At 46.8% G+C, this 26,460-nt stretch overlaps 1 protein-coding gene across 11 annotated transcripts in view; it reads right to left on the minus strand.

Moving 5' to 3' along the window:
- The window catches only part of CELF4 (CUGBP Elav-like family member 4), an 862,174-nt gene that overhangs the window by 88,239 nt on the left and 747,475 nt on the right, over positions 1-26,460 (minus strand). For 10 of the 11 annotated variants that reach the window (XR_004646302.1, XM_034774822.1, XM_034774817.1 and 7 more), the window contains exons 7-8: positions 25,810-25,957; positions 12,482-12,631 (exon numbers count right to left, since the gene is read on the minus strand). Coding sequence is in view for 10 of the 11 variants with exons in the window: in XM_034774822.1 (XP_034630713.1) it covers positions 12,482-12,631; positions 25,810-25,957 (298 nt within the window). In the remaining variant the exon portion in view is untranslated. The remainder of the gene's footprint in view (positions 1-12,481; positions 12,632-25,809; positions 25,958-26,460) is intronic. The other variant, XM_034774816.1, reaches the window with a different exon arrangement.

Consider the following 26,460-nt stretch of genomic DNA (forward strand, 5'->3'; position numbering starts at 1 on the left):
CTAAGATGTAAGGCCAGGGTTAGCAGAGCTTGAGTTAGCAGACCCAGGTTGATAACCTAGGGCTTGAGCATCTACACTCATTTATAACCCCATTTTAGGAATTGCTGAACCCTGGGTCCCAACTGGGGGCTCCAGTGTCTACACTGCATTATGGGGGCCCAACTCCAACCATCCATATAGCAGACTTCCACGCGCCCTCCCCAAATGTGGCCACTTTAGCCCTTTGTTCGTGGTGCAGTGTAAGAAAACTTCTTGACTGCCCACCAAACTTGACTGTCCAGGGGACAAAGAAAGTCGGCTCGTGGGATCCTTTTGGTGGACTCCCAGAGCACGAGTCCAGTGGGGCTGTGTTTACACCGCAAAGCAATAGGGCTGGAACCCTGGATCCCAGCTTGACTCAGGCTCAGGCCCGTGGGGTCTTTGGGACCCTGAGTCCAAGCCCCAGGTTAGCATGATTTATGTGTAGACAGAATGGGGGTTAGGCTTGAGGCTAAGTTCAAATCTGGGGCTTACATCGCAGTAAGTGCATACAGTGCACTGTAGTCTTAAACTAGGCTTCTGCACATGTTTTTGCTCAACCCTCCTACCATCCACACACAACCTTCAAGAACGTGCTAGTTTGTGCTTTGAACCCACGCTCAACTACATGGCTGAAGGTAGGGTTAAAGCCTGAGCTGTGCTTTAGCTTGGGCTGGAACCATCCCATTTTGCAGTGAGGACACAGGCAAGATCATGCGAGTGCTGATGGTCCTCCACTGCCTTCCCACAATTCCCCGAGGGAACAGACAAGTTCTCCTGTAATTGTCAGAATTGCCTGGGAAAGAATCCTACAGTGTTTCAGCATAAAGAACCAAGGGCTATGCCCCCAGGTATGCCCCGGGTGAGTACAGAGGACACAGTTGCGGGGCTATGCTTAGCTGTGGAGACGCTCACACCTGGGCTAAGGTAACCTGAGCGCTCAGCTGCAGGTTTTGATTACCCAGGCTAATGGTGCAGTGTGGAAGTACCCTTAATTTATACATGCCTGAGTTTATCTATACGTAAAATGGGTAAGTACTGTGTTATCACAACATTCATCTTCCCTTCCAAATATAGTTTAGTCCATGCCTTGAGAGCTAGGTGAAACCTCCCAGTAATAACAAAGCTTTGTGACCACCAGACAATGGGGGGGGGAACACGCCTAGCTCAGTGGTTTGTGCATTGGCCTGCTAAACCCAGGGTTGTGAGTTCAATTCTTGAGGACCACTTGGGGACCACTTAGGGATCTGGGGCAAAATCAGTACTTGGTCCTGCTAGCAAAGCTGGTGGCTGGACTCAATGACTTTTCAAGGTCCCTTCCAGTTCTAGGAGATGGGATATCTCCATTTATTTATTTATTTTTATAGATCTCAAGGTGCCAATTACAACACCCTCTCCCCTTCTGTATGTTGGATAAATATTTGGAGTACAGCTAGCTGGAAACACTTTTTTGTCAGAATTTGCTAATGAATCAAAATAGAAACACTTTGCAGAGATGGTTCAGTTCTGACAATATTCCTTCAGACACCAGGCAAAGCTCTGATACAACCTGCCGTCATGCCCAGCAGGCTGCTTCCTCTTATGCGGGCTTCCCTGGGTTGGGGACCCCAGAGCTTCCAGGGTCTGTGGGTCCAGGGCAGCTGGCCAGGGACCCTACGTCTCCATCCTCTTTCACGGAGAACTTTGAAATTTGTAGTTTTCGTTCCTAATCGGAACAAAACCAGATTTCGAGCTACCTAAATCCTCAGCTCTATGGAATTATCTTTCTCTGCCCTACTCTAATTTGGAGCCTCCTTTTATAAACGTTCTAAGGCACAGAGAGGCTCATGATGGCCGGCTCTTGCAGAGATGACAAACTCTGGCAGCCTTACGGAATCTCATCCTCATCTCTGACAATCAGACTTTGTCCACTACCACACAACCACTCAATGGCAGAGCTAGGAACAGAAGCAGGCTTCCGGACTCCTAGGTCTCCAGCATCCGTGGGAAGCCCGCGTAGTTTATAAGCCACATTCTCATCATCAGGGCCAAGGCAATCCGCTTAGGAAACTTAATTTTAAATTATTTTTAACCTTTTAAGATTAAATATTAAAAAACGGCAACATGTTTTATTTAAAGGGTTTGGAACAACAGGCCCCTAAATGCAGCTCTGGGCCCTCCCACGCAAAGCTTTTAGAGCTTGTAATTTCCCTCCGCCTTTAGGAGACTTGTCACATGGGCGTTATCTAACCGTGAAGCTGTGGGTTTCTCATTTGATGCTGATCTCTCCACGGATCACGTGGAGAATTCCCCCTGGCCCATGGAAAGTTTCCCTATCAATTTCAGCAGGCCCTGGAACGTTACTGACAGGTAAGGAAGATACAGGAATCTAATGCTTTTGCCTTACTGCTGGCACCTGGGCATAAACTCCCATTCTGTACAGAGCTGCCAGGCAGGGCGTGGTGTCACGGTGAGAGCCAATGCCCTGTAGCGCCACACTAGCAAAGAGACCTGCAGGGAGGCAACACTCCAGCAGCTTGGGGCTCTGGGAACCATAAAACCAGCTTCATTCTGAACCTCATTCCTTGCCCAGACCCCTGGGAAAAGACGATGAAGGCTGAAGATCGGTAGTGTAATGATTCCCCTGGCTGAATCCTAATCTGTGGGGTTGAACCTCTGCCTGGTGGATCTGAAAGCTTCTACTGCTTGAGCTAAAGGACCCGGCTTCCTTAGCTCAAAAGCTGTAGCAGATTCATAAAGCTCTCAGCCCAGACTAGGCACTAGAGGGAGACAGAGCCATGCTGTGTTAATGTGTGTTGCAGACAGCTTGGATCTCAAGTCACCTATAAGTGAAATGAAACAGGAGTTAGGATTTAAGATGGGCCCGAGCCACACAGTTGAGATCCAGATCCAAACTTTCCCAGAGTTTGGTTGTGTTTGGATCCTGGGTTTTGGCTGGGTTCATATCTCTAGTTAGAATTCAAAGCGAAGGGGATGTCTGAATTAATTCTCGGTGTCCTAACCTAGAAGTGTGTGCAGGGATATGTTTTATCACTCTCCACATACATGCCCATTAACACACGATCCACATTTTATAGGGGCTAGCCCCAGGGCATCCAGCATCCTTTCGTACTGGCAGGGCTCAGCTGTGGTAATGGAAGAGCGCTGTTGATTTGTGGCGTTTCCCCTTCCCTTTCTGCATAGACCCACTTCTCTTTTCTGTAGCACTATCGTCTCCTTTAAAACCAAACGTAAGCTGAAGTGAGCATGGTGCCAGGCGTTGGACCGACAGCACTGGAAAATAAGAGGCCAAATTCAGAGATGTTGCAGCCAGAAGTGTAAGTTAGACAGCCTTGCAAACAAACTCCCTTGCTGTCAGACTCGCATAGCTCTTACACCCATTCTGCCGCTATGCCAGGGCGATTAAGGTGGTGTCACTTACAGGCTGAGGCTCTGGAAGACTGTGTCAGAACAGGAGAGAGGCTACTGTTTACAGCCAATCTCAAAAGGCCAGATTGCTGGCGGAGGTCGCTTTCGCTCGGCTGAAGCCTCTAGACCTACGTTGATGTACAATGGCTGAGGATCCGGCCCAGTCAATGCAAGAGAAAGGTGCACTTTGCAAACAGATGTTAGTAGTAACTTTGGCTGGCAGCTCAGGGCAAGAGCCTTATCCCTGGACAGGAGACTGAGGGAAGAAGATTGCCTCTATATTAATTTGATCATTTCCATATCTCTACGGGAAAAGTCCTGCTCAGATACAATCATCTCTTTGCAAGATGACCCTGGCCAAGATGACACAAGGTGACCACAGCAGATAACCTTCCATAAACCTGGAGACATAAAGCAAGCCAATGACCTACTTTACGACCATAAATATAAATTTAACGAAGGCAGCACTTATTCATTAGGCAGAAGTCAAGAAATGACTCCCAAGTCCTTCAAAGAAGTAGATCCATTAATGTCACTTTCTGAATCCTCTGCCCAATGCCAAAAAAACCCAAGGATGACTTCCCAAAGTCAGCATGAAATCCCAGCACTTTAAAATAAAGGCCAGGAAGCTTTCATACCAGTGTAACGTTTATCTGCTTTTTAAAGGGACACCCAGCTGCTTTTAGGCCCAATATTTAGCTTCCCTAGGAACATACGGGGATGATGATTACAGAATCTAAAATGTTTTCTTAAAAAGAAACTCAGTGAAAATAGTGCTTTGAAAAAGATGTAATAAATATCCCATTCCTCCCGGGACATCAGTAACTCAAACACAACAGCTACAAGTTAGCCAGTGTCTCGGTAACCAAAAGGTGAAACTGACTACATACAAAAAGGGCTGGATTCTGCTCTCCTATATAGCAGGGTAAATCAGCAGGAGCTGAACTGAAGTCAATCGAGTTACACAGGTGTAGATGAGACGATGAAGATTAGGGACTGATCCAGCTCCCATTGAAGTTAATAGGAGTCTCTCCATTTTCTTCAGTGGGATTTCGATTGGGCCCTGTGGTCCAAAGTCTCCAGAGTATTGTAGTTTCACTGTCCCAGCTCAGGTTTAAACACATGCAGCATACAGGCTGCCAAGCAACTGTTATTGCTGAAATCCATTCAGTTTGATTTAAGCGAGGTCTTTGCTCCTGTGAGGTGCGGAGCAGAACTCAGCAAAGAATGGATTTTTCAGTTCATAGAATCATAGAATCATAGACTATCAGGGTTGGAAGGGACCTCAAGAGGTCATCTAGTCCAACCCCCTGCTCAAAGCAGGACCAATTCCCAGCTAAATCATCCCAGCCAGGGCCTTGTCAACCCGGGCCTTAAAAACCTCCAAGGAAGGAGACTCCACTACCTCCCTAGGTAACGCATTCCAGTGCTTCACCACCCTCCTAGTGAAATAGTGTTTCCTAATATCCAACCTACACCTCCCCCACTGCAACTTGAGACCATTGCTGCTTGTTCTGTCATCTGCCACCACTGAGAACAGCCGAGCTCCATCCTCTTTGGAACCCCCCTTCAGGTAGTTGAAGGCTGCTATCAAATCCCCCCTCATTCTTCTCTTTTGGAGACTAAACAATCCCAGTTCCCTCAGCCTCTCCTCATAAGTCATGTGCTCCAGACCCCTAATCATTTTTGTTGCCCTCCGCTGGACAGAATTGAACTATCTGTAAAAAAATTTGGTTTAGTTCAAAATGAAACTGAGGTCGTCCCCCCCGCCCCAAAATGAAAAAAAAAAAAAAGGTTTTGAGTGGAATGAAACATTTTGTTTCACCCCAAATGATCCCCCCTCCCCTTTGTTTCATTTTGGGATTTTTGTTTTTTTCCCCACATTTTTGGGGGGATTGTTATAAATTAGCTACCTATCTATATGAACTGCTGTTGCCAAACAAAAAGTCAAAATGTTTCATTTCAATAGGGCTAAAATGAATCATTTTGACTTAAAAAAGAAATCCTGTTCTGTTTTTGTCTGAGACTATTTGCTGAATTCGACCTGAACTGATGAAGTTTTTCTGCCCCGAAAAATTCATTTTTCAATTAATTTACTATTTCTCAAAAAAAAAAAAAAAAAAATCCCCTCAGGTCTCCCTAATAGAGCCAGTGATTTCACTTCCATGGATCTAGGGCAACTTTCTCTGATCTCACCATTCTCTGCCTCAAAATGGTCAACAACAGCCAAGCACCAGGAATTCATTTCATTCAATCTGTTTTTCTGTGCTTTGCGCTATCATTCCTTATCTATATTATGAGGTGCTATCGCCTCGGTCTGCGGCTTTGGGACCTTTTGTACAGCCTTGTAGAAACTTGTCAAATAACTCAGCGAGCGGAGCTAAGACAGCGTCACCTCTCACAGGGTTCTAGAGGGGTGGATACTGAAAGTGTGTATTTGGGGTTGAGTATGGTGAAGCATGCGGGTAGGGTCAGAAAAGCAGGCCACACTGTTACCCGCTTTTCAGTTGAGAAGGAAATAAAATGATCACAAAAAGAAAACCCTCTGCAAGGTCAGGATCAAAATAAATAAATAAATAAACGAGTGGGAGGACTCTAGTCACCTTCTCCTTAAATCCAATTTAAATCACTCTCTACAGCCCTAATCTATATCCATAATTATATCATTTCGTACAACAAGCTTGCGAGAGGTCTTAAGAAATTTATGTAGATTAAAATTCATGGGTGCCATAGTACGGATTCCATATTATTAAGATTGATTAGGACAGCTGATGCTGTGATTAAAGAAGCCAGCGTTTACTGTTGTAATTAATTAGGTATTCAGACACAACAATAACTGCAATAACAGAAAGAATGTGCTGATCCGGCAGAAAACAGCGACCGATCCTGTGCTCTCTGGTCTCGTTTTGCCTTACAGGGGCAGGCTGCCATGCTGTCAAAGGCATGCTATCCCATCCTCCATGCCCGCCACACTACGAAACTCCTCACAAGACCCAGGGGACCTGTTCTTTTGCTTCTCTCCTGCAGGGCTGAGAATCCCTGTCCCTATTCACATGGCAAGTTCAGAGGACGTTCATGTATGTTCAGAGTAGAAAAACGAAGGGGTAAGAGGCTCCCACCTGCTCTAAATTAATACAACTTGCCTCTGGGAATTCTTATCTTTACTCGCCATTTGACTTATGGCAAAGCCTGCGTGCCCCAACTGAGATCAGGGCCCCGCTGTGCAAGGTGGTTTTCAAACACACCGTGAGCCCCAAAGAGCTTCCACGCTAAACCGACACAGGGGAAACAGAGGCATGGACAGTTGAAGTGACGTGCCCAAGGTCACGCAGCAGGTCAGTAGCAAAGCCAGGGATAGAGCCCAAGTCTCCTGATATATTATTATTTATTTAAAATATACGTATATTGTGGTAGCTCCCAGAGGCTAGCCAGTTTGAATCCCTGTTGTGATTGGTGCTGTACAAACAGAGAGCAAACGGCAGTCTCAGCCCTACAGGGTCTGTCTACACAGCCCGCGGCAGGAGCCTCTGACCGTGGGTCGACAGATTTGAGTAGGCGGGGCTTGCGCTACAAGGCTAAAAATGACAGTGTGGCTCGGGCTATACAGCAGAGTTATTAGTAACAGAGGAAAGGGATTAATGGTCACTCCCCGAGGCCAACGTCTGCTGTCCATTACGTGGTATCAATCCAGAGTAATTCCACTAGGGTCACAGGCTGCTAGTGGTGCAACAGAGAACAGAAGCTAGCCCATAAAGTGATCAGTATCTTTCTTATTCCATTTCTTACACGCCTATAAATGAGGCACTGAGCCCTCAGCTGTCATCTCAGCTGGTCCAAGGCCTTGCCGGCCGACCGCAGTCCCTGTCACCACTGTTAACCCGGAGCCGGTGAGCACGCTGCGGTGGCTGTGACGTTGCTCACAATCTCGTGGCACAAAGGATTAGGCTTGTGCTCCTGCTATCTGTGATGACACACTGCTGTGTTCAATGGCGCTCTGAACTGAGACGCCGAAAGGCCACAGGGCCGGCAGATAAACCAGCGCAATTCCCCAAATGGCCTGAGATGAGCGTAAAGGGAAGGAAAATATTTGTTCCCCGGACAGAATCCCTAACTGTGAGAGAACTCAGAACAGGGAGAGAATTCTGGCCAGGCGTGGCGGGGGTGAGAGCAGGGCAAGCTTGCCTGCAGCTGACAGATCTGCAGGGGTATTGCATGGGATCCGTTGGTAGGGCACAACAGCACAGTGCAGAGCAGCTGTAGGCACGGAGGCTGAGCACATACCCTTGACAAGCAGTGATAGGGGCACTCACGTTGCCTAATTTCAAAACCCTCTCAAACACGGTGGGTTCAAAAGTTCGACCTGAACTTGAATGATATTGGGTTCCTGTCCTCCGCCTGCCCGGGGGGAGAGAATGGGGAAAAGGAGCCAGGGAGGAGAGAGAAAAAGAAAGAGGTTTTCTTTTCAGATGTGTGTGCTGCACCTACTGTGACTGCACTCTTTGGGTTTTGTTTTGAAGTTTTTATTTAATAAAAACGAACAGATTAAAAAATCCAACGAAAAAGAAAAGGAAGGCAATTACCTGATGCCTTTGTGTTTCAAAGATTGGGGTTTTTTGGTGCAATCATAGAATATCAGGGTTGGAAGGGACCTCAGGAGGTCATCTAGTCCAACTCTCTGCTCAAAGCAGGACCCATCCCCAGGCAGATTTTTGCCCCAGATCCCTAAAGTGCTCCCTCACGGATTGAGCTCATAACCCTGCATTTAGCAAGCCAATGCTCAAACCACTGAGCTATCCCTCCCCCCTACTTTAGGTGTGACAGACAGAGGGGGTATCTGGGGATAGATCACTAGATAGCTAGACAGAGGGGGTGTCTGGGGATGGAGAGATAGATAGATAGAGGGGGTGTCTGGGGATAGATAGAAAGAGGGGGTGTCTGGGGATGGATAGATAGATAGATAGTGTGTATGGGGATAGATAGATAGATAGAGGGGGTGTCTGGGGATGGATAGATAGATAGAGGGAGTGCCTGGGGATAGATAGATAGATAGATAGATAGATAGATAGATAGAGTGATAGATAGGCTTCATGATTAATGGAATTTACATTGATTCTGACACTCCAGACCATATGTGTCTAAAGAAAGCAGTTGTTCTCTGTTTCGCTATTTTCATGCAAGGAAGGCAGTGGGTCAAATTCTGTCAGACGTTACAATGGTATAAACCCACAATGGAATTGTTCAGTGTTTACAGAAGAGTAACTGAGAGATGAATTGGGTCACAAAGTGCTATATATGCTGTGCTGCTAAATAAATAAATAATAATAAATGTTCCTGGACATTTTTGTGCCAGACTTATACTGTAAACCAGAGGCTGGTGAAAGCTGGGTGGGGAGATGTTGTTTGGGGCATAGAACCACAGTGCCAATATCAGATATTTCAGGGGAGGGTGCAAGTTGTCTCTTAATGGACAATGGTAGAATAAGCTGCTAAACACTGAAAGTTTCTTCCTAACCTAGGCAGTTGATTTCTAGCATGAGGGTTTGTGTCCTTCATACGTTTTTATCCAGTCTAATATAATCGTAGATGTTCTTATTATCCGTATAAGTGTCTAATCCTCTTTTGAGTCCTGCTAAGCTCTTGGCCTCAATAATACCTCGTGGCAATGACTAAAGTTTTGGAATTTGCACAGAGCCTGAGACAGGTACAGCGAGGAAGTTGGAATCGATACACACAATAAAATAAATCAATCCTATTTTGGAAATGCTTGGGATCCAGGCTTGTTCTCTGGGCCCATCTTAAGCTGGGACAAGAAGCACTGAAACAGTAGGCTAGGATTTGACCCATTGAGATCTCTGGAGAAACGTCTGATTGACTTCAATGAGAGCAGAGTTAGGCAAAGGCTGATTGGTAATATGCGGCAATTTCCATAGCAAAGAGGTCCACAGAGCACAGATAGTGTTCAAAGTTTTTCCAAATCGTATTGTTTGCATGTTGCTCCTCACCAGCTGCATTTGGCCAGCCTGAGAGCGATTTTGGTTTCTGCAATATCTCCAGCCGAAAATATTTTCATCTTTTAAATAGGGCTGGTGGGAAAACAAGAAGTCAGTTTCGTGAAAAATGTGCAGGTTTTGGAATGTGATTTCTTTCCCCATTGGAATGAAACTGAGACCTTTTGAAATATTTTAGTAAAAAAGAAAGAAACAAACAAAAAATAACTCTCTCTCACTCACTTTCCCCTGATTTGACCAGAAATTCCATCCTGGAGCTGAGAAATCCATCCCAATGAAAGTTTCATGGACACTGATATGTTTCTGTGAAACGTTTCAGTTTTGATAAATGGGCATTTTCTGACGCAAAACGTTTTGTCGAAAAATTCCTGACCAGATCTAGCTTTAAGCTTCGGATTTTGTGAAACTAGGTTGAGTTCCAGAAAACTATTTTCCCTTAATAAAAACAACAAGGAGTCTGGTGGCACCTTAAAGACTAGCAGATTTATTTGGGCATAAGCTTTCGTGGGTAAAAACCTCACTTCTTCAGGTTTTTACCCACGAAAGCTTATGCCCAAATAAATCTGTTAGTCTTTAAGGTGCCACCAGACTCTTTGTTGTTTTTGTAGATACAGACTAACATGGCTACCCCCTGATACTATTTTCCCTTAATGTATGCCCTGGGTTTTCCCAGGTAGAATAAATTAGAAATCTATTTCTCTAAGTAGCCAGAGGCCTGGGCTAGGCATGCAGTAAAGATTCTGATTTGAAAGGAATTCTTATCAGGGAATAAAACAATATTAATAAAAACCCTCCATGAAGCAGTTCTACCACGGTTGATCACAAGGGCCTGATCCTGAAAACCTTCCTTGTTAGTCCAGTTGGACTAACATGGGGAATGGTGGTAAGATTGGACCCCTTAGTATGAATAACTCAAAAGGCCTAATCAAATCATTAGTCCAATTATTGAAGTTAAACGAAGGTGAATTTCACCCAGTCCTACTAGGAATCGTAACTAAAAATGAGTGGCATGCGCTGCCTCAGATCTTAGGTGTTTGCGCAAACATTCCCTTTGCCTTGGTTTAACATACCTTGAGCTTCAGTTTGAGGGTTTGAATAAGCCCCCAAACTTACACAAAATTGGACAGATGCCACCAACTTTTCCCCAGTCTCACATCAAAACCATAACCAAGCTTGGAAACCTTTAGAACCTTTCCTAGGGCTTGGGCTGAGACTGGAGTTGGGAACGAGATCTGGAGGCAGACAGATTTCATGTACGTGCGTACAGAAAGGTTTCCACTGCTCCAAACACGACAGTGACAGGACTACATAAATACACAGACTAGCTAAAATGAGCAGTTAGATAGCTAGATCACCTCACCAAACTATTTCAAAATGACATTTTGTTTTGAAATGTAGCTAGATTTAAGAAAGCCAAAAAACAACAACAAAAAGTGTGTGTGTGTGTGTGTGTGTGTGTGTGATAGAAAAACCAGAAAAAGGAACAAAATGAAGCCTCAAATGTTTTCATTTGACCCCAACTAAAAGCATGTTTTGGATTTTTCAGTTCAGCCACCGAACTGAAATAACTGATTATCTGCTCAGCTCTGCTTCTATCACCTAAGACTTCTCCTCCCTCCAGCACATCAGCAAAGTTCCCTGCAAGGATAAGCTCACCTAGTCCAAGGGAATCGCTGAAATGGAAGGAGTGCTTTTTGCATGAGGCAAGCTCATTGGCTGAAGTACTGACTCAGTGTTCAACTTTCTAACGGGCTAGATTAATCGCCACACACTCCAGGGTAAAACATTCCTACACCAGCTGGTGGTTAGCGTTAATTAGTAACATTTATTTAAATCATTTCTTTTATTGTGTATAAAATGGCAAGAAATGCCGTCCCATCAAATATGCAGCTTAAAGAGGGATGGATGGTTATGGTGAGATAACCGCACCTCAGAGAAATCTAGGTGCACAGGTGGGCCTCGTGAGATGTTGCTGCATCCTTGGCTTGGATGTGCCTAATAAAACACCACCTCACAACTGGCACCCTTTGTGTCAGCCATAGCTAACAGGCCACATGCTGAATGCCTATGGAAACTGGTCTAATGCCTCAGCCTTAGAGGCAGTCTCTCCAGGACAGGGTTGAGCCATATTTGTGGTGTGGAGCTGGACCTGTTCTGTGGATACAGAAAGGATTTCAGTCTCCAGGGCTGTTAAGTGAGTTGAGCAGGGATACGGCTAGTGAGTCAGTGAACGCGACTGATCCACCAAGTGAAAGGCCTCTTGTAGGCCACTGCTACAGCACATAGGTTGCAACCAGGACTGATGAGAGCGGGGTGGGGGGAAGCCGGTACAAATTACCGGGACCCGGCAGTCTGGAAGGGGGCCCGGGGCCTGGCTTCCCACCTCCCCCTCATTGCCTTACTGGGGCCCAGTGGTCCGGAAGGGGGCCCGACTTCCCTGGCTTCCCCCACCTCTCATCAGACCTGTTTAGCCGGTCCGCCCTTGCTGGGGGGCCCCAAAATAATTTTTTCACCGGGGCCCGAACCTGCTTTCGGCAGCCCTGGTTGCAACACAAAATGGACAGGGCAGACTAGCTGAATGCAAATCCCATCCCATCAAGACAGACTCCCATAGTGTCCTCCTTCCACAGTCACTCTTCTGCCCATAACCGAATTCAGGGAGGAGATCCGGAAGTGTGGGCAGTAAGAGACGTAGCTGATGACCATCAGCTGAGCTAGGCTCAGCACAGATCCTACAAGATCATCCAGGAACAAGCCCCCTTTTGGTACACCTGGGAGATCGACCACATATGCACCATGTTGGTTTCAGCTTGACCTGGCCGCACGTATGTGCAGGGTGGACACATGTGCCTGGGGCCGGCTTACCAGGTGAGATCTCCTGACCTTAGTGTCCAGCTACAAGATAGCTCCCATGGCAGAGAGAAACACACTGGAGCAGGATATTGTCGCTCAGAGAGAGAGGACATATCAGATAAAGTTCTCAGGACTGGACCATCTTAATAGGACGGAAACCAACTGGGTCTGAGAATCGGGATGGTTTGGCTTACCTGGGTAAGGGTGGATGCCATTAGCGAACACAGCTTCTGCGGTGGGTTGCCCATTAGCCTGCGGTGGGAGGCCTGTGAAACCATTCACCCCAATTGGGGACGGGATGCTAGGCACAGCCGGTGCAGTGATGCCAGGAGGTGTGCTCCCACCTACAGGAAGGAAGTAAACAGAGGGGGGGGGGAAACAGCTTTAGGATGATGAATTCCACAGGTGGTGACCAGACACAGCAAACGCGGATACTACGGTGACGAACACCAGCGGGACGCCTACAGATAACAAATGAATAAAGGTCAAAATCATCTCACAATGTAATAGACAGTTTGCACCATCACGGGTAAGACTGTGCAACAGTTGCTCATGTTGGGGAGCGCGTAACAGGAGAAAGGTTTGCCCGGGCTTGTTTAACCCCAGGAGTGGGCTTTTCCTCCAGTGATCACAACCTTTAAACTAGATCCTCAGCTGGTGTCAACTGGCATAGCTCCAATGATGCTAAGGTCTGGCCTAATTTATTGGCAAACTATCAAGGCATTTTTTTTCTAACCATTGTTTGGCCTCAGAGGAGAATTTTGAGTCCCACCTTCATCGAGCATCTCATGTCATTTTGGTTTTAGTCTTGGAGATGTCAGCCTTCTGATCTTATTGAATCCAATGACTGGCCTACGGGAACGGCTATCACATGGCCTGCCTCTGAACTAGTAAGCTCTCCAGTTTCAGAATACGCTGAGTAGATGGCTAGTCCAAGAAGGAAAAAAGAACAGCTACAGTTTGTAGCATCATAACAGTTACCCCCACAAGGACAGCATTTCATTGGTGCCGTTTCACCCAACCCTGCCATGCACCTTGCAGTTCTGGCTGCACTGAGAGAGGCAGACAGACCAATGGCTAAATTCAGGGGTGAGTCTTGCGTGCTGCCTACATTAGAGAAATAGGTGTACCAGTGATGAGCCCAATGTGGCTATGCGGCACCTATGTAAAACAAATTCAACACTGCTAAGATTTAATTTAGTAATTTAACAGAATAAAATGCATGGTTCCCATCTCTTCTTGACATCAGTGCGTCAGTGTGTTTGCACCAGATTGCTAATGGAGACAGGACCTAAGGAAGTCCAGGAGGAGTTTAAATTTCAGCAGCCCCCCGCAACATGTAAATTACTCCAGCAGACGCCTTCCAGACTTAGCGAGACTCACACCCACTTAATGTGACCAGGTGGGTGAAGTAGTATCTTTTACCTCTGAAAAAGAGCTCTGTGTGGCTTGAAAGCCTGTCTCGCTCTCTGCCATGTACATTGGCCAAACCAGACAGTCTCTACGCAATAGAATAAATGGACACAAATCTGACATCAGGAATCATAACATTCAAAAACCAGTAGGAGAACACTTCAACCTCTCTGGTCACTCAATAACAGATCTAAAAGTGGCAATTCTTCAACAACAAAAAATTCAAAAACAGACTCCAACGTGAAGCTGCAGAACTGGAATTAATTTGCAAACTGGATACCATCAGATTAGGCCTGAATAAAGACTGGGAGTGGTTGGGTCATTACTAAACCTAAACTTAATTTCCCCCATTCTAATTTCTCCCTACTGTTACTCACGCCTTCTGGTCAACTGTCTGTAATGGGCCACTCTCTTACCACTTCAAAAGCTATTTCTCCTCCCTTGGTATCCTGTTGTTAATTGATTTATCTCGTTAGACTGACCTCACACTTGGTAAAGCAACCCCCATCCTTTCATGTATTTATACCTGTGCCTGTATTTTTCACTTCATGCATCCAATGAAGTGGGTTCTAGCCCACGAAAGCGTATGCCCAAATAAATGTGTTAGTCTCTAAGGTGCCACAAGGACTCCTCGTTTTCACCAACCGAAGTTGGTCCAATAAAAGACGTTCCCTCACCCACCTTGTCTCTCTAATATCCTGGGACCAACATGGCTACTGCAATATTGCATACCCATTTAATGTGTCATTCACACCTCCCTTTGTATAGATTCCAAGGCCAGAAGGGGCGATTAGATTATCACGTCTGACCTCCAGTATAGCACATGCCAGAGAACTTCCCCAAACTACTTCCTTTTGAACTAGAGCATATATTTTTTTATTAAATATATTATATCTGAATTAGGCCATTGACTCTAATGGTATGTAAGAGGCTTTAACTCATGCACCACATGTAATTTGCACCAGTGTAGACATTCTTACACAGCAGTAGGTGGGAATAAGTAGGGCTAACAGCGTGTAATGGAGTCTAGTTCCCTCTGCCTCAGTCATCACGTCTGAATTTATTATCATGGTATTTTATTAAGGCAACGCTTAGAGGTCTCATCTGAGACCAGGGCCTAGTGGTGCTGGTCACTGCATAGACACATAGTAAGAAGACCTGAAGATTTTACAAAATAAATAGACAAAGGGTGAGAGGGGAAACTGAGGCACAGAGAGACGACACGACTTGCCCACGGTCATGCAGCAGAGTCAGGAACAGCACTCATCTCCCCAGAGCTGCAATCCAGTGCCATAATCACTAGAGAACCCTGGCTCTAGGAAGCTGATCTCCTAGCTAAAGCGATAACCATCCACCCAGCAGCCATACTCTGACAGAGGCTCCTTGCATGTTCTCAGGAGACCTTAGGTACAATTCCACCACCAAAGTGCGGTGAAAGTTGGGGTGGGCTCCCTGCTTCTGACAGAGACACCCTCTATCGCACCCCTGCCAGAGGTGGCTCATTACAAATATTTCTGAAAAGCCATTTTCTTTTTGCTTTTGGAAGGGATCAGCTTGTCCGGGTGGCAGGTATTTTCCAAATATTTCCCGGGGCAAGAGTGCTTGGTTAATCAGTTCTCTGGCTGGCTAGCAGTGATTTCTGCAGAGGAAGTGTCTGCATGAATTTCCACTGAAGATTCCTACAAGCAAGTGGAGGGAAGATGTTGTTTTAGACTCAGCAGACTGCATAGATTTGGTGATCAAAGACTCTAACAGAGACGACAAAATCTAAGCTTTTGGGAACTCTCCGTTTCTCTTATTGTACTTCTGTGGGGACTGAACTGTTCAGATTTTAATTTGTTTCCTTTATTTATGTTTATAACTGTGAAGGTAATGTCTGTGGGTTATAAAATAGTCATGTCATGCTGTAAAAATTTGATTATTTGTTTCTTTATCATAAGATTTGATAAAGTTATTTAATTAAATTCAAGTCTTTAGTTCCTTCTGGGACTTGAATGTGGGGAGGCTGACCCTGTGCCATCCTTGCTGAAAATCCATAGAGACTGAACTCTGGGTCTCCAGCGACTTTCTATGGGAGTTGGGTTTTTTTTTTAAGGCACTGGAGATGGGAAATAAAGTGAACTCTAGCCCACCCAAATGTTACGCAGACACTCCGCTTTCGCTATCGTATAGTGGATGCTATTTCAGTGCCTTCCCGCTGCCCAGAACGGACACGTTGCTTCTTCCCCTTTGCTTCAGATGTCGCTGGCCTGAAGAAATTCCCTCTATGCAGTATGCGGGGCCCAGGGAACAAGAGGTGACATCCTGAGGTTCAAGGGCAGTACTCTTTGCACACAGCATCAGTCTGAATGTCACAGAGACTAGTTAGCATTTCAGTCGCTTTTCCTGATCTCTCCTCCATTTGCATAGGAAATGTGATTTCTTTACTTAAAATTGCAGTGAGGATTTTTTTTTTTGTTGAGGTTTATTCCCCTCAATGCTTTAATTTTCCTTTGCATAAACCCAGTGGGGCCGGATCCCGAGCTGGAGTAAGTCAGCGTAGCGCCGCTGAAGTGAGTGGAAGGAAACCACTTCACACCAGTGGAGGATTTGGTCCTATATTTGGAAATATTTTAATGCGATTATACAGATGATGTGAGAGATGCAAAACTCACATAGAGCAAACAGTAGAAAGGTTGGGGGTGGGGGGGAGGCAGGGAGGAATAAATGGCAAATTCTGTCCAGCAGGGTGATCAAGGTGTGGCCTGTAAGTCCAAGGCCACAAGGCTCAAGATGGAGCACTGCTATCTAGTTATCTACCATGCTAGTGTAACACTGACAGACCCCAGTTGTCGGTGGGTGGGACTGAACCTGGGATCTCTGGAGCTAAACGCTTGAGCCTCTCCTGCATGAGCTAAAAGCCACCTGGCTGTTAGCTAAGGCTGTAGCAGATTCATTAATCTCTCTCTAAGTGGTCTTGGTGCCACTCGAGGGGCCAGAGCACCACACCCAGGAGGTGCATGGGTTACAGTAGCTACATTAGCAGTACCATTGACAGACAGAAAACTAGATGGAGGAGCACATATGGCAGTAGATGGATAGATGTACATCTCTGTTTTCTCTCCCAGCCTTTGCCTGTCTTGCCTATTCAGACAGCAACCTGTGTGGGGTCGGGACTAGGTGTCTACACAGCGCCTAGAACAATGGGACCCTTGAGCTCAGTTGGGAAGTCTAAGGGCTACCATAATGCAGATAATAAATGATGATAATTAGAGCTGGTTGGTAATGTTCTGGCTGCCATCCCCACCATCTCCTGGGATCCCTGTCCTTCTTCATCCTAATCCTGAAAATGGACCTGACCAGACCAGGCCAGAGAGAGGGACCCAGATGGCATCACCACCTCCACCGGCTCCAGCTGATTCCCGAACACCACCTGGTATGTGAGACTTTCTCACCCCCACTTCCCGTGTGTCATTTTCCTTATTTCTTCTCTTTCCTAGCCTCCTTTTGCCCTCTCGCTAATAAGAATCTGGCTTAGCTGGTCAAAACTGTAGATTTTGCAACCCTGCTGAAAGCCGGTGACCAGAAAGAGGATGTTAAATGCAATGCCCTAAGCCTGCTGCTGGTACAAGTTTGCCAGGACTCTGAGTGGCTGATAAGACCATGTGGGGTGCCTGTGTTTTCCAGCAGTGAGGTTGCAAATGAAAGCCAACACCAGAGACAGAAGGTGCATTTTCTATCTTTGCTGTTCTCTTCTTTCCCCTTTTGTGTGCGTTTGTCTTGCTTTGTCTTCTTGGAAACGGGATTGAACAGTGGCAGTTACAGCATAGCTCCAGCCCATCTCAACTAACTTTTTCTCTTTTTGCCAAAAAGGATAGGTATTATCCTCTAAGAGATGAGACAGACAAGGTGGGGGAGGTGATATCTTTTATTGGACCAACTTCTGTTGATGAAAGAGACAAGCTTTCAAGCAGGTCTCTTGTTTAGCTCAAAAGCTGGTCTCTTTCACCAACAGAAGTTGGTCCAATAAAAGATATTACCTCATCCACCTCGTCTCTCTAATATCCTGGGACCAACACGGCTACAACAACATTGCAAACATCTAACAGACTGTCAAACAAGAGTTTTTGCCTTTATAGACTCTCTCTGGCTAAAGAGAAAGGGAACAAGGGATGATGTTAAGAAGAAAGCCTTACTTAATGCTTTATATTTCAAATGCATTAACTGTTTCCCCTTCTTTTCTGTATCTTTAAGAAAAAGTTAAAATGGTGTGTTTGCCATAGTACTAAGCAGGCTGAGGTCTTTGTGTACCAAACCCCAAATCTTGTTTAAAACTATTTAAAGTTGGAGAGCTTCAGAGTCATGTTAACACCTTTGAGTCTCTGGCCCAATTTATTCCATCTAAATTGACACAACCGTTCCCCGGGCTGCCTATAGCCTGGAGAGCCAGCTCCCCATTAGCCCACCCGGTAGGATTTTGCTTAGAATTTATCAAAATGAAATCTTTCGGTTTTTCGCCAGGTTTCTGTTTCAAAATTTGCGGGTGGGATGGGAGGGGCTGTTTCAAATCAGAAAGAAAATAAAATGTTATAATTTCAAAATCTTCCCTGAAGCAGAATTCCTATTCTTCTCCTAATAACAGCAGCCATACCGATAATGCATGTTGGGTCTGCAGTACCTCCGGGGTGTGGTGGCTTGGATGTGAAAGTCGTCCTCTACATTTCTTCCTAGCAAGGTTTGTGCCTGTTACGCAGTGCTGTGTTACTGGGTGGGGACATTTCCAAAGCTAGGCTTGTCATAAATGAATATTAATTGGCTATTCATGAATGGATATTTTCATGGGATGGTCTAGGTTTACTTGGTCTTGCCTCAGCACAAGGGGCTGGACTTGATGACCTCTTGAGGTCCCTTCCAGCCCTACATTTCTATGATTTTATGAATGGCTGTATAGGGTTTTCATGAACGGAGATACATAATCAGTGTGAAATTGGAGAACACCACAGTGGACTAGGCCCTAGAGTTGGAAATGTCTTCCCAAGGGTATGCAGTATTACAGATGCTTGCACAGAAGTGGTGCAGGGATATATTTCATACACTGTAAATCATGGCAGACAAAGCATTTGGCTGTTATATTGGTATTTACACAACTAAGTTGCAGAACTCATTCATTTTCAAGCCTTATTGATATGCAAAAGAGCTTGTGTTCTTTTGTGTCAGGGCCACCATGCACCACACTGGATGGATTCAGTGCTTTTCAGGCCCTGAGAGCATTTGAATTCCAGGCGTTTGCTGTTTGACGCTCTCTCCGCTCCCACCAACACAAAACAAATCTAGCTAATGCAAATATGATAATCTTGTCAGCAGCGGGTTTAAAGGGTGCAGATATAATTAAGCCACTTTTCTATTTGGTTTTGCAGTAGCTCCATCGACTCGTTGTTTATATATTTACCGTTGTGTAAACACATATTTTGAAATGTATGGGGTAAGATTTCCAAGTCAAGCATTTCCTTGGCTTTCCGTAAGCCAGCTTGGAATGAGATTTTTTTTTTTCTATAACAAGAGAAGCCAGGGGAGAGATAGGTAAGAAGGCCCTTGACTGAATCAATAACCGCTGACGTTGTCCCCAGATGCAGCTGCAAGGAGATGTTAGGGCTTGTGTGAGCCAGTGGATTCTCACAGGCCCAGGGAGTTTGGCAGACAAATGCTAAGGCGACTTAGCTCTCCGCTAAGCCCCAAAGGTCCACCCTTCTGGGGTGTCTTGTCTTCTCCCTGCCACCGCACTTCTTCCAAGACAGCACACCCTAGCTTAGGTCTTAAACAGCATGCCCCTTCCTGCTCCAGACAGGAAGGGGGCACAGGCTCACCCACCACCATCAGCCTCCAGCTGCCTCTCTTCTTTCCCCAATTTTTATCCCTCAGCAGGCTGGCCTGGCTCCAGGTCACTTGACTCCTCATTAGGTGACTTTGCTCATTGCCTCCATTGGGGAGAGGCAGGCCAAAACTGGCACAGGTGCAGCTGAGCCTTCATGTCTCTTGAAGGGCCAGTTCACCCTGTGACCGGCTGCTGCTTCGAGGCCGGGTCAGGGCCTTGTCACCCCATGTCATTCTCAATCCTAGCTTGCCCACCGGCAGTCCCAGCTTTACTGCTTTTCCTTTGCATTCACACAGTGAGACTGTCATCGATCATGGCAGGGCTTCCCAGCCTTCCAGTGCCAATCGGTCATTCAGAACTGGGTGCATCCCAGAATCCTTTGCGCAGTGCTTTCAGGGCAGTGCTGGGTTGCTTGGTGCCTTGACGATGACTCTGGGGGAGTTGGTACAATGGTTTACAGGGCACTCCTGAAGGAAGCTCTCAACCCTCTTGGCCACCACAATTCACAGGCCGAGATTCCCTCTCTTGGGGGGTGCTCTGTGTACTTTGGCCATGAGCAAAACCAGGCAGGCCAGATGCAGGACACCAGACAACACTGCATTCATTATCTCACCTCCTTCCAACTGTCCCCATTGCCTACCCCCTCAGGAGAACTATGGAGAACATTAAACCGATATTGTGCTTCGGCCCAGATTTCAAACAGCATCTGCAGTTCCCACTGAAGTCAATGGGAGTTGAAGGGCGTCGGTACCTTTGAAAATGTAAGGCACTTTTGCTAATAAGAGCTGGAGCTCTCAGGGAACAAGTCAGACCTCATGCTCCCAAGACCATGATTGCTGTGGGTACACTAGGCCGGTATGACAGAGCTGGCAGAGTAAATGCTATCCAAGGATGATGCCCCCATGAACCAGAGGATCTAATAAGCTAAGGTGCCTCTGGCTAGTCCTGTTATAACTACAAATGGTCAAAAATTTACACTTAAAAGTGGCTTTTCAAATTATATGAAAATCTCTGAGCATTTTTTTTTGGTCTATCTAGATACTTATCTGGTTGCCATTACCACAGTATCTGAGCACCTCTCAATCTTTAATGTATTTTTTCCTCACAATACTCCTAACGGGAGGACAGTGCTCGTGTGACCATAGTACAGATTGGAACTGAGGCACAGAGAGACTAGGTGACTTGACCAAGTTCACAGGAAGCATGTGGTAAAGCAAGGAATCGGCCCTTGGTCTCTCAAGTCCTAGGGTAGTGCCCTAGCCACTAGACAGTCTTTTCTCTCCACCAGGGTAGAGTTCAGAATTATCAATTTTTTCATCAACATGAAAAAAAAAAAAGTTTTGATTCAATTTTATTCAAATCTAAATGAAAGATGTTCGGGTTTCAGTTTCCTTTCCCCCGCCTTCTTTCCGGAGGAAAAAAAGGGAATAAAGGGAGTGGAAACCAAAAAAAAAAGAAAAAGAAAAAAGAAAACATTTTTTGTTTTGATTCAAATCAAGTTGAATAAAAATGTACATTGTAATTTCAATGAAAAACCCGGAAAATTACAGACCTAAAAAAACTGGTGTCACTTCTCTCCAAACTTTCCAGGGAATGTAGTTACTATTTGCCAACCAGATCTATTCTGGACAACGACAGCCTGCAAGGAGGCAAATGGAGACTACAACAGATATTGATCTCCATCGGAGATGTCTGGGAAGATGAATTCAGACTGGAACAGAAGGACTAATAGGAAAACCAGGGCGATGGAGGGCCTATCTGACAAGAGAAGACAAAGACCCGGGCTTGTTTAGTTTAGCAAAAATAAGGCTGAGGGGGGGGTCTGATTGCCCTCTATAAATACATCTCGGGTAAATACCAGGGTGGAGGAAGAGCTGTTGAAACTAATGGACAATGTTGGCCCAAGAACAAATGGAGCTAAACTAGCCCTGGGTAAATAAAGGCTGGACATTAGAAGAAGGTTTCTAACCATCAGAGGGGAGAGGTTCTGGAACTGTCTCCCAATAGGAGCAGTGGAGGCAAACGACCTAACTGGTTTTAAGCTGGAGCTTGGTAACTTTATGAATGGCATTATGTGATGGGGTTGGCTGGACTTACTGACTCACAGGATCCCTTCCAGACACTGCCAGGCCCTGCAAACACCTTCTGACTTCAGGTTCTGGTCTGTGCTCAGCCTGTCCACCCGCCTGCTGAAGACCTCGGTGAAGTACATCTGCCCCCCGCTGCGAGACAATGCTGGCAAAGTTGTGGGGGCGATATGAACTAGGAGAGATCAGCAACACAAACAAGGAGAGCCGCTCCTTGAGTTATGCGAGTTGCCCTGGAGGTTTTATTTTGGCATCCTGGCAGGACAGAGGTTCTTGGAGCTCTCCAGAACCAGCACCGCAAGAACCGACACATCAGCAGTGCGCAGATTTCTTTTATATGGAGCAAATGGTCCTCAAGAGCTGTCATGTGTTACTGTTACAGGAAGTGGACAATATATGGGGTCTGATCATCAGCTGGTGTCAATTGGCAGAGTCACTGGAGTTATGTTGATTTGCACCAGCTGAGGACGGACTCCTGGTGTGGAATGCTGAGAAGTGGTCGTGCAAGTGATAAAAAGAAAATGAACACATTCCCTCATACGGCGAATAAGAGAGGAAGAGTCAAACAAAGAGGTATATGGCTAGTGCGAATAAGAGACAAGCCCTGACATGAGATGGAGACTCGACAAGACATGAGATGGTGAAGAAAGATACACAGGGGCAGGAGCTGCAAAGGTAAAGGCTGTCACGCCCACAAGACTCTCAGTGTGAGGAGAGGACAAAGGAAAAGCCAGCGGAGGTGGCAGAGTGGTGAGCAGAGGCAAAACGTCAGATTCAGAAGTGAGTCTAAAAGAGGAGTCCTGATAAATGTGGAGTTAGTGCACAGTGGTGGGTTGTGTTGTGTGCACGCAAGCACGTTTAAACCAGATTAACTCAATCTGACCCATTTTAAAACCACCGTGTAGACAAGCCCTACCTGACACCTTTTTGCAGCCCCCCTCCCTCAAATGCATTTCACACACCTCCTAATTCAGCCCAAACTCTGGAAGATAGGTTGGAGCCAGGTTCATGGGCCATTTTAAAAAATGAAGAGGATGATTGTGAAGTCAAATTAAAAGAGATGCCAGAAAGGGCTTAACAAGTGCACACATGGTATTGCTGGGAACATTGTGGGTCCTGTCCAATGGAGTTGGGTGAATAATAGATTTGTTGGTTCACTGGCAATTCCAACCTTTTTTTTTTTAAATCCACTTTGGGGGTTGAAACAAATATGAAACTTTTTGAAAATTTTCATCAAATGGAAAAGTAAAAAAAAAAAAAAAAAAGAAAGTCTGGGTCAGGTTGAAACGCGAGGTTTTATTTCGACTCGACTTTATAAATGTTATTTTGATTTCAGGGAATGTGACAAAAACAAAGGATGGCTAGTTTCACAAACCAACCGGGGGTGGTGGTGACGCCATCGCCCTTAGGAGCGTTAACCACTGGGTAGACACGCATCTGGGATTTGGGAGATCTGAGTTCAGTTCTCCCCTCTACCTGATGTAGAGAAGGGATTCTAATGTGGGTCTCCCACATTGTAGGAGCATGCCCTACACTCTGAGCGATGTGAAAACCCATAGCTACATATCCCAGTGTCTCCTGTTAAAGTTGTTCCACTTTGTATAATAAGTCATTGGAGCAGGGACTTGACCTCAAGCCACTCCCTCTCAAGGGAGTGTCCTAACCACCAGGCTATAGAGTCATTCTCACCCTTTTCCCCTGGACTCATGGCTATTGAATGAATGACTATGATTTGCCATTATGGATGACAATGAATAGTCATTGGGCCATGGAAAGGGAGTGTGAATAACTCTCCACTGGCTTCCCATGGACCATCCATACACCTATATCTCACATCTATCTGACGTCTAGATTCTCTGGTGATACAAAGTGAGTAGAATCATAGAATATCAGGGTTGGAAGGGACCTCAGGAGGTCATCTAGTCCAACCCCCTGCTCAAAGCAGGACCAATTCCCAACTAAATCATCCCAGCCAGGGCTTTGTCAAGCCTGACCTTAAAAACCTCTAAGGAAGGATATAAGTATATATAAGGATATAAGGAAGGGTATAAGTATCATATGCGATGTGGCCAAGAAAAGAGGGTCATGGCTGGGATTCCACTCTGCCCTGGCAATCCTCCGCTGTTGTACTTGCAGCAGGTGTAACTTAGAACAGCCTCCAGGCTGCTCCGCCATGTACTTCTCAGAAGAACTGTGACCGCCTTAGCCAGACTTCCTGCTAGGTAGCAGCCCTCTGTAGCAGCACCCCTGCGCATGCCCCACTCAACATAGGCAGCAGCTGAAAGCCTCCATATACCTCCTTAATCCCCCTGCCTCAGTTTCCCTTCCCTTCCACGGCAGTCGTGAGACCAGATTGACTAATATTTGCTCAGCACTTTAAACGGGAAAAGTTTGACCAGAGATGAGCCTCACCAACCTCCGCAATCTCACGCTACCGAGTGTGTGAAATCTAGATCCAAATTTTACACGTATTCCCCAACACCCTCTAAATAAGGTGGCTGCACTCCACACAAAGTGGCTCATGCCCATCATCTCCCCTTCCTGCTCACTCCCCCTCCTTACACGACTCACAGCACTTGGCTGGTTCCCCTGAGCCAGAGAGCTTTCGTTCGCTTTGCTGGGCAACCAGCAGTGCTTCAGTGTAATGGTGCTGGCCGAAGGAAAGCTCTTTGTTAAAACGTGTGTGAGCCGAAGGCCAGGAGAGCCCTGCACTCCCACAGCCTAGTGATCCACCAAATAACAGAGATGCCTACGGCAGGAACTGTGCCCGCCGTGAGCTCCCTGCTGAGCATCGTTTGTTCCCAGTTTCTCCCTGAGAACCCTGCCTTGCGGCTGTAACCTGCACGTGTCTCGGTCTGACGTCACCACAGCAGTTATTATTTCGTGATGATGTCACCTGGCCTCTGTGCCCTTGGCCAGGCCCCTCCCTCCTGCTCCAGTCTGGCCCCTGCTCTGAAATGGACAGTAGCGGCCTTCTTTGTTCGTCGATCTCCTCCCTTTCTTCCTTTGCCCAATCACACTGTGCTACCATTAGCATCTCTCCCCCGATGCCCTTTACAGCCACACATCCAGACTCGCAACGCCCCCGGCAAGCCACACTGAGTCTTATCCCCGTTCACACAAGCGGGGAACTGAGGCACAGAAAGGCCATATTGAGGCCGATATTGTCAAGCTCAGCTACAGGCATCTACGCCCACCTAAACAAGCGACCTGCCTCCGAGAGGCACTGACCACCCGCAGCCCCTGCGAACGACAACGGGAAATGAAAAGCGCTCAGTGCTGCTCAGGATCTGGCCTGCTGCATCCAAGGCTTTTCTTTGAAAAACGGTGGCCCTCACCATTAAGTCCAGGGTATCAAAACCCCCCACAGAGGGGTGTGGGTGAGGTGCTGGGGGCCGAAGTGTCTGCTCCTACAGGCTCTGCTTGTAGCTATCCTGCAGGGGGGGATGATCATGCTTCCTTGCGGTGCTATCCCCTTTGTTATCTGGCCTCCCCTGCAAATCAGTGCCACCCTCTGGCATATTTTTCCACCCATCCGTTCTCCTGGAGCATAGGGGAGCAGGGGATGTGGGGTACAGGGGGGTGTTTTCTCTGGTTTGCCCCAGTCTACCCCATGTGCTGGCACGGCTTATGGTTTTCGCTAGGCCAGGCCAAACCCATGCTGCTGTGTTTCCAGCAGTCTCAGCTCGCAGGGTTCCTGCGTTAGCTCTTCCCTGACATCCTAAAAGAGAAGCCGCGGCTTCGGGAGAGCAAGAGGATGGCTCCTTGCCTATGGCACGACAAAGGATGCCGTGGACTTTGCCGGCAGAGACGGGCCTCAAACCGAAGCCCCCTGGATTGGTTCAGCTCCAGAACCGAACACCACGGCCCCGGTCTCTCTCTAGACTGTCTCAGACTGGAACGCCACACGAGAGGGTGCGCAAAACTTTGGGCAAGTTCAGAATTGACTGCGACTCCAGATCTGGGAGCTCTGTCCCCCAATCTCACCCGGGCTCCCCCTCACTGCAGATGACAGGACAATCAGGCCTTTCCATGAAGAATGCCTGTCTGTGTTTTCCTGCTACCCTGGGACATTCCCCCCTTTCTCTGCTCTCTAGCACAGCGACCTCTGTCTGGGAAACTCCCTAGCCTGCTGCTTCCGACTCCTCTTGCTGTCCTGCGGGCTCCTTACCTGAGGTTGGCGTCATGGGAGCAGCAGCCAGGCCGTTCATGTTCAGCGCTGCCATCTGCTGCATCTGGGCTGCGGCGAAGGCTGCCATGGGATTCAGGTAGCCCCCTTGTGCCACGGATGCCATGATCGCCGCCTGCTGCTGCATCAGCTGGAACAAAGAGAACAGGGAAAAAATATCACGCATTCACCAGCAGGGCAGCTCCAGAGAGGAGATGCTGCGGTCACCGACCGGTCACTCGGGCTTTTCCACGGTGCTGGCTCGACCAGAGGCAGCGATACTGCCGTCCATAGGGCCAGTGCTACCCGTGGAGCTCTGCAATGCAGCCCAGGCCTTGCTCCTTCTTGGACTAAGGGGGTGGCTTCTCTCTTTTGCCAGTGTGGTTCTGTGCTAGACTTTCTTTTGTCCAAAGCCAGAAAAAGCCACTGGCAACCTACCAGACAGCCCAATTTGCAGGTCTTCAATCAGTATCTGTGGGCTCTGGGTCGGCCACACCTTGCTATATGCGTGAGATGGGGTGATTTTCATTGGTCTTAAGTCACTGAAGTTAATACATGTATGGCCTAGGACAGGGGTTCTCAAACTTCATTGCACTGCGACACTCTTCTGCCAACAAAAATTACTACACGACCCCAGGAGGGGGAACTGAAGCG

Source organism: Trachemys scripta, chromosome 6 (genome assembly GCF_013100865.1).
Source record: "Trachemys scripta elegans isolate TJP31775 chromosome 6, CAS_Tse_1.0, whole genome shotgun sequence".
NCBI classification, from domain to species: domain Eukaryota; kingdom Metazoa; phylum Chordata; order Testudines; family Emydidae; genus Trachemys; species Trachemys scripta.